At 45.0% G+C, this 13775-nt stretch overlaps 1 protein-coding gene across 17 annotated transcripts in view; it reads left to right on the top strand.

The window, feature by feature from the left end:
• The first annotated feature begins 269 nt into the window (after nucleotides 1-269).
• Nucleotides 270-13775, top strand: part of LOC136446431 (collagen alpha-1(II) chain-like) — a 45590-nt gene continuing 32084 nt past the window's right edge. For 12 of the 17 annotated variants that reach the window (XM_066444795.1, XM_066444788.1, XM_066444796.1 and 9 more), the window contains exons 1-2: nucleotides 271-568; nucleotides 13071-13286. In XM_066444795.1, coding sequence (XP_066300892.1) covers nucleotides 463-568; nucleotides 13071-13286 — 322 coding nt within the window. In that variant the 5' untranslated portion in view covers nucleotides 271-462. Of the gene's footprint in view, nucleotides 569-13070; nucleotides 13287-13775 lie in introns of all 17 variants that reach the window. The other 5 variants (XM_066444797.1, XM_066444803.1, XM_066444799.1 and 2 more) reach the window with 3 other exon arrangements.

Genomic DNA, 13775 nt, shown 5'->3' with positions numbered 1-13775 from the left:
GTGTGTTGTTATAAACGTTCTGTGGAGTGAAATACATACTTCACAGCGTGTGCAGGCTTCGGTTTTTACCTGATACAACTTGGCAGGGGTGTACCTAAAACTAACTCTGTTGAGGCAAAACACCAGACGTGTTGGAGCGATCCCCTGCGTCTGGAAGTGTGCGCCGCTTCCATGTGTGTGATTGGAGGGTCTTAATAAAGAAACACACAGCGGCGATCAATCAGGGGGCAGTGGCCAAACAGTATCAGCTTCCCGGCTACATTCCTGACGCGGGACAGACAATCGTACCCCCTCAAAAAGCAGCGCAGATCTGTAGGAGCTTCAGTCAGGCGCTGAAGAGCGCCAAGACCGGATCGCGTGTGCTCTCTTCTACCTTCTTCGGGGGTCCCACATATGCGGATACGCAGCAGATAATACGACCACCTAGATTTTACACGTCTGTGCGCTTGCAAGGCCGCAGTCATGTATAGCTTTGGTTGTTTTAGATATTGTTTGCCGGTTTTATTACTAGTGCTGAGAACGCAAGCCCAGCGCTTCGACAATTTCGACCCGTTCGACCAAGATGTTGGTGAGTAGCTTCTCAATACTTGTCTTTTAAATCGTCCGAACGAACTCGTTGTAAGAATGTGCTAACGACTAGTCCTAGATAGCTGTGTTGATTTGGTATCAGATTTAGCCCTGTTAGTGAGGCCGGGCGCATACTCTCGCGTGATGTGGGCGGGCTGATGGTTTCCTTGTACCGTAGGTCGACCCCTCTTGCTCCCATTCCAAGACAGAGCGCCGTTAGACCGCTAGCACCAACAAACTTTTCATGCGCACCGCGCGCCCACCGCCAAACCGCCAAGGCCTCTTCGCTTGGTGACTCCTGCCAAAAACTTCCTCTCCGCAGCTTTTAGGAACGAGTGTATCTGCCAGAAATTAAAGGGATTTCCCACCTGGACTTCGTCCACGCTTTTCGCTCAAATTTACTTTGGCAAGTTTCACAGATAGAACTGCTTCTGTGTCTATTATGTCTTTTTTAGAGCACCAAAATGTTAGCTATCAGTAGTCGAGTTGTAAGCTTCGTGCCCTGATAATATTTCTAAACCGTAGTGTCTAGGGCGCTTTTTCATGCGGGTAGTCCAGATCGGCGGCCAGGCGGCCGATATGCACTGCTGGCCTACTCACTTCCCCCGTCCTATCCCAGACAGTGGGGGCGGGCCCAGGGAATTTCCTTCCAGCCTTGCTTTATCCATGAACTACCTCGCTTTATCCTAGCTTATTTGAAAAGTCCCCAGATCTAGACTAGCTCTGTTAAGTCTAGTGGTAGTGTAGGGTTTGTGAGCTGTTTTGAGGTGTGAGTCCGTGCGCCCTGGCCCCTTTCCCTTGTGCAGCGGCACTGTAGTTGAGTCTCGAGTTCTGTATAGAAAGTCGAACTGTCTAAGATCTAGAGTAAGTAGAAAAGTCTTAGTGGTACATGGTATCTGTCATTTTTGGTTGCAGACAGCCAATGCTTTAGTGACGCCTTGGTTACGGAGAATTCTAGACCTGTTAAAACTTCTTTTTTTTTTAGTTTTGTTTTCTCGCCATAGTGCACCGTCTTCTAGCCACAGCTGTTTGAAATTTTCTATCGCACTGTTGGTTGTATGTTTTTCTTTAGTGTCCCTCATGCTGGTTCGGGATTCTTTGCCTTCCTTCCCCACATTTCCCACGACTCAGAAGAAACCCAAGTTCGTACGGTGAATACTGCTAGCTCCTGTAACCTACATAATTGGCGATAAGACGTATAAAGAGATCTTTGATAAAAATGAGACGGCTTCTTTTCTTGCGGCGAAAGTTGTTGAAAGGAAATCATTGTCTGGCGGTAAACAGGGACCGTGGATTGATAGTAGTAGTGTCAGCCTGTGAACAATCCTTGTTGTGAAGTCTAGAAAGATTCGCGAAGAAAAATGAGGTTCCTTTCAATGTTTAATGAGTGCTTGGCGTCAGAGGATCCCCCTTGGCTCGAAGTTAGTGGTTTTTCTTGGCCCTACCCCAGCTCGGAAACCCGCTCGCCAGATGGTAACCTGGCATTTCATCTAGGTTCAATTCCTCAAATTCTTGTGTAGGTCTCATAAGTGACCCTTGGAAGGCCTACGACCTAGGAATATGGTAACCACATGGGACTGATTCGATCCAGACGGGAGGAAAGACCCCGGCAACATGTGTAGAAAGTCCCCGAATTCCTTTTGCATCCTCAAGACCTTTCCTGCGCGACAGAAGATGTTGCCTTGTGGCCTGGCGCGTAGAGTTTTCTTCTTCTTGGCTACTTGTATTAAACCTGGTACCGCGTCGAGGGTAGCTCTCTTGGCGGGGTGTCAGACCAACACCACCGCCCGGTCTCCGTGAAACCCTACCTCTTTCCTAAATATTGGCCAGGCCACATGGTGTGCACTAGATTAGATAGAATGTGCCCCTAATTCAGACAAATGTCCTTTGGCATGAAGACTCTTTAGTGAAGGCAGTTAGAAGTTTGATAACTCCCATATCTGCAAATGCACAACGTTAGAAGAAGACTGTGTCGTTTACTTAAGTCACTAAACGTTGATGTAGTTATAACTCAACGCATCCGTAATATATACAAACATTTTGGTAATTGCTCAGCTTACTTAACTCGAAATAAGATTGCATCAGCTAAGGGCTTGTCTAGATTTGTCTCGACCCCCCCTCCCCTAAGCTAGGTGCAACATACAGTATCTGTTGATAAATGCATTACAATCAATTAAAACCACTTAATCGTGTAGCACAGCAAGAATATATAATGTTCAAAGTGATGGTCTCATTATCAAAAGCCCTTCACCACACCCCTGTAAATTGGTTTCACCCATTTCGTTCCTAGTTGACTCCAGGTTTTTCAGGGTGTCAGAATGGGCGAGCTCATTTGTTAGTGGGGGAATGGCACACCTTTCTCAACATTGCGTTCGTTTTTCTGAACTTATTGGAAACGGTATAAGGATGTTCTGTGTAATGCTTTTTTAAACATGTTGTTTTCATGTTCTTTCACACTGTTTTAAATTTTAAACCTATCGACCCCCCTGGCTGGAATGGTTTATCTATCTATCAAGTTGACACGGTACGCCTACATCTCGTAACGACGCTTTTGATTGGTCAATCCCCCTGTCCCCGCCCTCTTATGCTCTGAGGTATTCAATCCGTGCGTCGTTGTCACAAGTTTAGGTTGACAATGTCAAACTAACCCAGCAGGACATTGCGGTTGTCTGTCTGTTACCCCCTTGGCTCTGACTTGTTGATAACCTGATGACACCGTGTCTTGGGCCTGTCTAGACACCAGATGAGATTGAAATTCTTGAGTCTTTCTTCTCCCAGCGATAAGTTTCACTTTTTTATGTTGGTCTCTTCAAAATTCACTCTCTCCTTTTTTTAAAGACTCCTATTCGTCTCTTGAAACCAAAAATACCTCACAAATTAACCTCCATGGGTAGTAAAAGAATCAACACTGTTTTAAAATTCTTTATCTATTTTGTGACGTCTTAATTTCTTTGAGACAGTTTTATTTTTGTGTGTGTGGTTAACTTGAAGACAGAAGCCTCTTTGTATTCCGATCTCCTAGAGTGATGGAATGTAACTATCCCATTACTGCACTACGGCCTTTGTAAATATTTATGCCCAATCGTGACCGAGTGCAGGGGACGATCTATTTGCTTATCTTGATGTACAGTCAGGTTTCATTCTCATGTAAAATTTGTTCGGCATTTTAAGCGCAGCTATACTGTAGCCTTGATACCAGACAGTTTGTTACCAGGGCCTACACAGGCCGGCTTCTCGGGTCCAGGGCCAAAATGCCCCCAAGGAAATTTGAACCACATAAAGGGGCTGTGGTAAAATTTCCCTCGGGACATGTTGGCCCTGGAGCCGAGGAGCTGGCCTGTGCAGGCCCTGGAAACAGTCTGACTTCGAGGTTGTTGTCTCGTCGACCCCATTGTTGGTCCGTGTGTCTCTCTGTGTTCCAGTTCCCCACTTCGTACCGCACACAAACATGTGGAAATGATAGAAGCTCAGGACATTCCCTGTCTGCTGGGTCTGTTAGTCACTCTTCCTCCTTGTGTTACCATCGACTCGACTGGGCCGCGAGGCACTCAGATCTTGGCACCGCATCCAAACGAACATCTGAAATCTATCCGGTGTCCAGCCACAAGCTGTGTTTGCGGCTTTGAGTTCCTTAGGTGAATCAGATAGACAAAATAGACCTTTGTCTGGCTGGCCTCGCCAGTAACCTCCGTGAAAATCAATCAGTGCCCTTTTTTCCAGGTCTCCGTCGGTCTGGGTAACACATCTGAAACTGATAGCCGTGCTGGTCTCCTGGCCCTTTAAATTGTCCCCGCGTTTTTATTTCTTCCAGTCCCTGAGCTTCACTTTGTGGCCATGGGGGTATTGAACCTCAAATGAAACCAGTTATTCTCATTAACTCACTTTAGCCCCGCGGTAAAGAGCTTGAGCAGCTTGAAAAGTAAACCGAACCATCTCTCAAACGATTTGCTTTTCGCCCTTGCCATTCTTTTCTTAGTAAAACGTCACTTTAATAAGAAGTCACCCCTCTCCGTGAGCTCCTGGGTTTAAAGTTCTCGTTTTCGGTCGTTCTTGGCCAGAGATGCGTGCTCTGATCCCGGCTAGGGTGATCGGAAACAGACGCTTGTGTGCCTGGCTGTCAGGAAAGCGTAATTCACCGCTTGAATCAACAGCCGACGTGTCCATCACGCGTGCCCTTCCGCCCCCAGGTCTCGGAAGTTCACGTCCAGCAGGGACGAGAATCTCGCGACTCGTTCCTAACCTGAGCCCTTCGCATAGCTCTCCTTCCCAGGGCAGCGCTCCAGACGGCCCAATGCCACATGATGCGGTCGGGAGGGGTGCCAATTCCGCAATTCTTTCTTTTAGCGTTAGACTCCTGCTGTGTCAAGTGTGTCCAGACATATCAATTCGTGCTAGTCTGTATCAACTTTGCGGCTTTCCAATATTTGAACAGAGCTTATTTCGTTACCTGACACCCTTCGATAGCCTAAAAAGCTTCCACGTGTTTAAGTATAATCTGTTTAGATGATCAAATCCTTTCTAATCCCTGGGTTCGCTGAAAGTGAAAGATGACCGCATTCTTTCTTCATCACTCTGTCTGCCCCCTTTCTCCGTCATCTGTTCGCCATTTTCCCACTCTCATCTCTCCGTCTATCATTCTTAACTTTTACATCCATCTTTAATCGGCCGCACCGCCCTCCAATCTCTGGTTCGAATTTCTGCCGATCATGAGTCAGTCTCTGCTCACGATCTAACTTGTTTTTATGAACCGTTACCAAACAACGTCTGGACAGCATATGAATCACAGATTGTATTTCTGTGATCGTTTAGAACTCGCTAGGCACGCTTAATTACTGCAATGATCGGCGATACTGATAGTATAGTAAATAGGCGATAGTGTTGCCCCTTTGCTTTTGAAGTTAATGAAAACCTGGACTTTAAACAACGATCTTTTCTGCCTGCACGGCTGTTTACTGTTTTAGACTTGTGGCCTTGTCGCAAACAAACTATGAATATGAAATGCCTTGTGTATAGTCAAACAACAGTGAATGGGAACAGAAGTCCTTTGGGGTGACACGGGTAATTTCCTGTGGCCCGAGGGAGTTCAGATAGGCCACGGTCAGTGACCCGAGGTGCAGTGTTGTCCCTCGGCTTCTATAATTAGTCTCGAACCCCAGATGACACTATAATAATAATAATGGTTTTATTCAGTGCTTACATTTGTACAGATAAGTAGGGCCCTGTTTATCTATAGAATTGGAATTTCAGCGCTAGATTGATTGAAATAACTCGGTATACGATAGAATCTTCTTGCATGATCCGAGTTGAAGGGTTCATATCTGCTCAGCTTTCATTGAGCAAGAGTAGACTTGAGGGAGGCAAAGGTTGGATGGAGAGATGGTAGTTTCTCGTAACCGTCTTCGCAAAACTTGTGCCGCTTTCTGACAACTTTCCATAAGTGAGACCAGTCTTAGCACAAAGTTACAATCTTTCCACCCAACCTCTGCTTGGAGGAGCTAGGGATGAGGGGGGGCATCACAACTACAATACGCAGTGGTAAAAAAAAACACTCTCTTTGTTCGTTTTGTTAGTTCTTCTCCCAAGCTGGCCCGGCGTCCCAGCGGCATTTCAAGTTGTCAGCAACACAAAAGGTTTTGTTTATCAAGAGATCTGTACCCGTCGCATCTCGACACCAAGATAGATGGAAGAAGATTTGGAGGAGGCATTGTTAGAGGAGAAACTGTTTGTTTACAGTGGTGTGTTTAGCTGACAGGGCGAATTCCCCCGGCCGCCTGGCTTCTCCCTTTAAAGCGTCTCCTTTCAGGGGTTCAGACAGGGCCTGTATTGTACTGGGGTGAGAGTGCAGGCTTGCCGTGCGATTTGTTTGACACACACACGGGCTCTCTTTGTGTAGAGCCATGAAATCGGTTGAGAGGAAGGGATGTGTGACCAGTTTAATGAATAAAAAAGGCCTAAATGTAGAATTAAATGCCCAAAGTGGTGTGAAAAGCCGATAGTTTATATCATCGAATTTTCGTGGTGTAGCTGAGCGCTATTTTAGACATCTATCGCCCAAGACGGTATAATTTCGTAGGTATGAATGATTGTAATGTTTGTTAGTCGATAGCTAGCTCCATCTTTCACAATGGACATGGATTCCAGACTGTTCTCTTAATCCTAGGGCCCACACGAACCAGCTCCTCGGCTCTATAGGGCCAACATGCGTCATGGAAAATACACCCTTGAGTTAGGGCCCGGTCACCTTGGTCGTACGAACGTCGTACGATCACTGGGGGGTATTCTTGAAATAGTCGTGCATCTGATGATCTGTCGTACAAAATTCAACCGTCTTGTTATACCGAAAAGGCTGTCTTAAGATCCTTGTCGGCGGTTGGTTGTCACAACCTGCTTGAAAATCCTACGACATTCTAGAAAAATCGTACCACGAACAACGACGAATGTGACCACGCCGTCAGACTCTCGCCGGTGGCGACATTAGCGTTAGGCCCCGCTTATCAGGTGTTCTCAACACCCGGCCTTATCTGTCTCACAGCCACTTGAAGTGTTTGTGCGTTCTGATAGACTATAAACTATAGTTGAGTGAAACTGTGTATCACTTGTCAAGTGTGAAAGTACCCCTGTTATCCGCTCCATTAAGCCGATTTACTTACCCTTGTGTACGGTTTAGCAGGTGTGTGTAACGTGTCAAAACCGACACAAAATAACGACTAGCGATTAGCGTGGACAATACCTTCCTTTGTTCACAGCAACACTCAACTTTTGCGACCCTGAAATATCAGATAACGTGCGTTGATACTGTGAAAAGAAATCCATTCTTGAAGGTAGATATCTGTTTCAGGCAAAATGTTAGAAAGATGAAAGTGGTTAGAGAAATTCTTCGATGGTAGAGCTATTTCAGCTGTGACAAATTGAATGAGAAATTTGAAGAAATAGAATGTATGTGCATGGCGTTCGCAGGCGTGCCTCGACGACAGCACATGCCAACACTTCCGGTAACGTTTGATAGGAGAGAAGAAGGCAATTAGTGTGCGGAGTGTGGTTTGTAAGATTATATGGGTTATAATTAGGAGGTGGCGTTGGAATCTCTGACAGGATTGTTGACGTCTGGCTTTGTTTATATAGGCGAGCCAACAAACATTGGTCCGCGCCAAATGTATTTATCATCTCGAATAGAGCATAGAGTGTAGTTTCTTTTTATATGGTGGTCTGAATGTTGAAGTACGGATATTTATGCCAGCTGAAAGAGTTTGAGGTGCAGGTTTCGTGTAAAAGCAGGCCTTTACCAAAAGATGTCAAACTCTCGACACTAGGAAATTGCCCCCAGGGCATAGCTCGGCCGTTTCAGACGACTAAACACAGGAAGCTACGCCGAAAATTTGAGGCTGCAGGGACAAATAAATGATTGGGCCTCGGCCGAAATTCTGCCCATTCCTTACGATTTGTTTGCGCCAAACACGAGGAAAACGAGGATTAGGTCCCCCATCTGTTGGACGTTCAAGTAGCTCGGTAACTCTCTGCAACAATTGACTGACGATTACTGGCTTCCAGACATACTCAGTGACTCAAGTTTGTGGTTTCCCCAATCTCTATTTGGTCTAATTGGAACGCGATGCGTCATGCCAAAGTTTGGTCAAAGGTCACTCATTATCGACAAGTCGCGGAATCGTGCCCTATGCAATCCCGTGTTGTTTGAAGACTCTAGAATGAAGGAGAGGAATTTTTAACTTCACAAATTGAAGAAATAAAGATGACTTGGTTACTAAATGATCCAACTGCACCTCGATTTGTCCCCTCTCCCCCGTTGTTTTTGACCTTGAGTTCACCTTTAGATGATGAGAAAGCAGTGTCTTTTTTAATCTCTAAATTTATAACTCTACGCTTTCTACTCTGTTATAAATTTAGAGATTAAAAAAGACACTGCTTTCTAATCATCTACTCAAGGTGATTTAGAGTCTCTAAAGCGTTGTGTCAGTTTCTCTGTCAGGTATTCATCCCTCCGAAGTTTTGACCCTTGTGCCATTTTGTGCTTGGGCGTAAATCGCTGAAATACCTTGGTTGGCATGGGTCAAGATAAGACTAATGTAATGTCCCTTGATATCTGAATTTTACTAAGTCATGCTAGTAGTTAGACTATTGTAACCCAAGGTTAACTTTTTGTAGAATTTCGAGACACCCCTTTGAAATAAATGAATCGTCCCCTCGATCATGACATCACACAGAAAGCTCGAGCACGGTTGGTATCGTACCTAGGGATACTTAGTCACTCGTTCCCAAGATCATTACCACGTCAGACAAAAGACAGGGCTGGTTCACCTCTAACCTTAGACACAGCTGACAGCTGGTTCTATATCCCCATGTGTGGATGTCAACGCCGTGGAAAAAAATGACGTTTCCAGGGCCAACCAAAACAAACAGCGCGATGGGAACGATAAGACCCGAACCCCCGGCAGCAGGAATATATTAGCGGGCGTGGGTGGACAGACCAGGGCCTTCTGTGCCATTATTTCAATTACCTGAACGGTTCGGATATATGGTCAACCCGGTGGGTTGTCAGACATCGGTATTTTGTAGATTAGGGGTCTGTTGTTTAGGATTGGATCCGAACCGAGAAGGAAGTACAGTGTAGCCTCGTATCCAGACTATTCCCAGGGTCTTAACAGTCCGTTTCTCAGCCAATGGCAAACTTAGGGGGCAGGTTAAGTTTTTTGGTGGCCATGTTGGCCCTAGCCTGTATGCATGGCAGACGATTTCCAGAGACAACTCCTCGGTGCTTAAGCAAAGATTGTCCTCAAAAGACAGTGTGCTCTTCTATGTTTATGTGGCTGTCCAAATATTTAGTAGGAAATTGGTTTTACTGTAAGATTGATCTATAAATAACCCTTAAGCTTAACAACGATTTTCCTGCATAATCTAGTTTAAACAGGAACCTTAAAACTCCTTTTAGAGCAATGCTAAAGTAACTACCGTTACTGTGTGAGAAATATTTATGATAACAGTTGAGGAAAACGCAAAGCAGTCCCAGCAGTAGCCTTCACTCCAGGATTACCCCTTATGTTGCTATAACCTAGATGCCAGTCTGTTTGGGCATACACATGCCATCTCCTCGGATCTAAGGCCAACATGCCCCAATAAAATTTTATCACATTCCCCCCTGAGTCATAGAAACAACTTGGGGGCCTTTGGTGAAATTTCCTAGTGGACATGTTGGCCCTGGAGCCGAAGAGTTTGCCCGCGTGGGCCTTGTAAGAAGTCTGGCTTCTAGGCTACAGTGCAGCTGGAACTCTTCCGTTGAACGAGATCTTCGTCTCTCTGCCATAGCCCCTACGTGCACAGCCGCGCTTTTCTGGACGTCACTACAGAATCACTAAAGACCAGTCTTGCTGGAACATTAATTTTTCATACATACAGAAAGACAGACAGAAAGACAGACAGACCATTGGTTTTCTCAATGTGTATCTCAGACAGGCCGATAGACAGACATGCAGACTGTCACATTAAAGAGAGCTGAACGGAAGAACGCTAAAACTTTGCAACTTGGAATTCCGATTACGTAACCGAAAGGTGATGACTGGTGCATGGGCTGCGGGGCTGAGGCCGTCCCGACTGCTCCAGACAGCCGACATACCTCGCTGCAACTCTAGAGCCCTCAGGAAACCGGCACGTCTTGGTCGGCGGCCGAACTCAAGGACAAAGTCTTGTAAACACGTATAGCCTCGCCACTCAGGTGTCTGATGAAGCGAGAGCATTGGCATAAAGCCGTAACCTCGCCAGGCAGGCGTCTTGAGTGGGCTGAATATATGCAACTTCTCTATTGCCGTGAAAAAAAAGTTCGCACAGGCCTTTACTAAAACTCTCTCTAAAACTAAGAAATGTTACTTAGCACAGGAGTTAACAATTAAATGGTGGACCTTGAAAGTTGACCAACAAGAATCTAAGACTCCCAGGGACTAGTTCTGGACGCTTGTTCTTCTACCCAGGCACAATGAAATTATCTTTTTATTCACGACCTTCTTACGGTATCGAAGACGCAACATTGGTCGTAAGGTTGGATAAAAACGGTTTTAAGAAAAGGAATGCATTTCATAGATACCCACAATATACGATTCGCCCACAGCATAACGGAAAGGTTACGTCGATATCCGTCCAACCTAGACCTGATCTCTCAAGAATTTTGATGTGACAAACTTAAGTTTACAAGGAGATTATCTTATCTTAACGAGTGAAAATAAATCGTGACCTTAGCTTAAGAGTGGAATGTAAACCCTGAGAACTACCAGGAAGCGTATGTGAATGTCTTTGGATCACGGACACAGGTTTGATTGTTTTGGAATTCTTCGCGTTGGCGAGAGAAATATCTCCGAATCTCGATACAATCACGATAGAATCCAGCAAAACGATTACCGATTGGTTTTTCCTGGGTCTTGCAGTCTTGCTTGAATCTAATTGGAGAGAGACAATGCCATCTTCAGTATACTATAAAGCTAGTTTAACTAACTACATTTCGTTGTAGCACACCAGCTTTGAAAAAAGACTTTTTTCTTCTTTTTACCAAAAGGTGAACTTCCAGCTTTGGGTTGCTGGTTGCTAGGCGCCAATGTGACAGACAGTAAGGATGAAATTGGGTCGACTGCGGGCCTCGGAATGGACAATTGAGCATCCCGTCTAGAACCCATCCATCTTTTCTTCGGAATAAACAAAGAAACCTTCACCCTTCAGAACCCCCTCTGATGAATCGGCCCAGTTGGAAATCTCTGCTCAGCGTGGATAACTGATATATTCTCCGCTGAACAGTGTGCCTATTGACAAGAGCTGTGGGTTATTCTGTCCAGAAAGAGAGGTCAAAATACCTCATCTTCGCATTTGTACTCCGGTGACTATCGCCAGGCAAACTGTTAAAACTAGATTCACCTTATTTTTTAAAGACTTAAACATTGACTTTATTTGTTACCTCCCTGTCCTACAATAAAGTGTAAATTGCATCGTTAGTTTTGTAGTGTAGGCTTCACAAACTGGCGCCGCAAATGGTGGTTTGTAAATCCTGTTAGCGCGGCGTAAATGCGTTAACAACTCGGATTTATTTATTCTTCATTTCTGAAGTGTGTACCGACTGATTAGATATAGTTTGCCCTCTGGGAATCGTTTGGTGATAGACCACACACGTACCCAGAAATGCCTTCGTTAGCTTTTTCGATGGCTGATGTATTTGTATTCACAGACCCCCCCCCCCCTTCCCTTGAACGGCAAGTTTGTGTAAATCGGTCACCAAGGACACTCATTTGTGAGCTTCTGTCGGATAGAAGGGCCTAATATTTCACCCCGTGTCTGTGATTCTAGTTATGTTCTCAGCGCGAAGCGTTTGTTTATTTACACAGATGTTCTTGCAATGCGCCTTTGACCGAGCGAGGTTGTCCCTCAAGACGGTCTTTTGCCTTGATAAGACCTGAGCGCAAAAACACTCCTGAAGGTCGAGCCTCCAGTGTGGAGAATATATCTGTTGATCAGATTCGACCAAGACAACCTTCCGTCGTTTTAAAATATTCAAAACCATTCTTTCTAGCAAATATCTGTTTTCGCTCCCTATCATATTGTTATAGATAAACTTGCAAGGTTTGAACTGGAAAACAGGTTAACTCCCAAGTGGACCTGGATGACTCGTACCAAGGGCCATAGGTTGCCCCTCGGGTACTTGAGACAGCTTTTTGGATTCTTCTGGAAACGTCATCAGTAGCCTGGATTCAATCAAGCCTCTTGTGACCGCTCGCCGCCCTGTAACCGCATCGCAGAAATCCCTGGATAGCTGGAGTTAGCGTTATACAGACTACGTCATTATTATCACGTTATCTTTGTCCCAGGACCTCACTTACAACAACTGGGATTAAACTATTAAAATGTGGAGAGATATCTTAGCCTTTTTTTTTTGTAGACAGTCATGTGAGATTTCCCATCCGCAGTACTTCTGTGAAACATTTTTGCCGACGCCACAGGAGCGACCAAATGGTTATTATGTATGCGCCCGTCCTCACTGTGATCATTGTAGACATCAAAACTAGCAGTTATACTTAAATAGGTTATAGTTATAGCTTTAGGTTTTAGAAATGTATTCCATTAACCTGGTATCTTTGTACGCTTCCAAACGTATCGGTCACTTTCCTGTAGTAAACGTTGTGAAGATGCGATCTCCAAGCAGATGTAAGCAGATGGAAAGATCCGGTTCATTCTCTTCCGGTTCATTCTCTTGTGTTAAACGCCTGTTTTTGTAACTTAACATTTAGTGCTCTCTAGAACTCTGAAGGGAATATTTATAAAGAGAAATGTGAGAACGAGCCGTATCCTTACTTACATCTGCTTGGAGCTATACACTGCTGAGTTCCCAGCTTTTTCTTCCATACAATCTGTATGATGACTTGAACTGATATGTTATGACATGACATGGGCTTGTTTATATATTCTCGGCTTGCCGCTAACTGCTTTTTTCTGCCTTGTTGCTTTGCTTTCCTCTGCAGACCTAAATGTTTTCCAAACATGTGAGGACGAGAACAAAGTGACGCATTTCAACAACGACATCTGGAAAAAAGATAGGTGCACAACATGCGTCTGCGATAGAGGGAATATCATCTGCAGTCAGATTCAGTGCGAAGATCGCTCAAAGTTCCCCGACTGTAAGTCATGGGAGACCCCCCTGAAGGAGTGCTGCCCCGTCTGCACCGACGGTTCCAGAGGTAGGTATCCTGGTACAGACCGCGCTAAGACCGCCTACGTCGATTACGCAAAATGTGGCCAACGCTAGTAATAGATACAGTAACCCATGGGCTGAGCGAGATTGCCATATAGAGTGCCAGTCCCGCTCAACGTGGGGTTTCTAGTCTCCCGGAGGGCGAAGCAATATTACGGAAAATGTTACCATCGCGCTACGAATGGCGGGGATAAAAAAAAAAAAATTGCGTACGAATTACGATGAATCAAAATAGCCTGCCCATACCTTTGCTGCCCTTTCCTAACCTTTTCTTCAAGCGATTTCTTCACCTGCTAAACAGACGATTCTTGACTCGCTACTTTCCTGGTAAAGATTTCGTGTATTACTATCTTGTTAAGGACCAGAATTTGACAGACAATACAAATGTATGACAATGATATGCACTTGGTTTGTGAAGTGCCGTTCTTAAAAGCTTGTTCTCTATTGACAATTGTTATTTCTTCTTTTCCCTGTA

The sequence above is a fragment of the Branchiostoma lanceolatum genome, chromosome 12 (genome assembly GCF_035083965.1).
Source record: "Branchiostoma lanceolatum isolate klBraLanc5 chromosome 12, klBraLanc5.hap2, whole genome shotgun sequence".
Lineage (NCBI taxonomy): Eukaryota > Metazoa > Chordata > Leptocardii > Amphioxiformes > Branchiostomatidae > Branchiostoma > Branchiostoma lanceolatum.
Note: the sequence above shows the minus strand (reverse complement) of the source record. Positions and strands in the feature narration are given on the sequence as shown.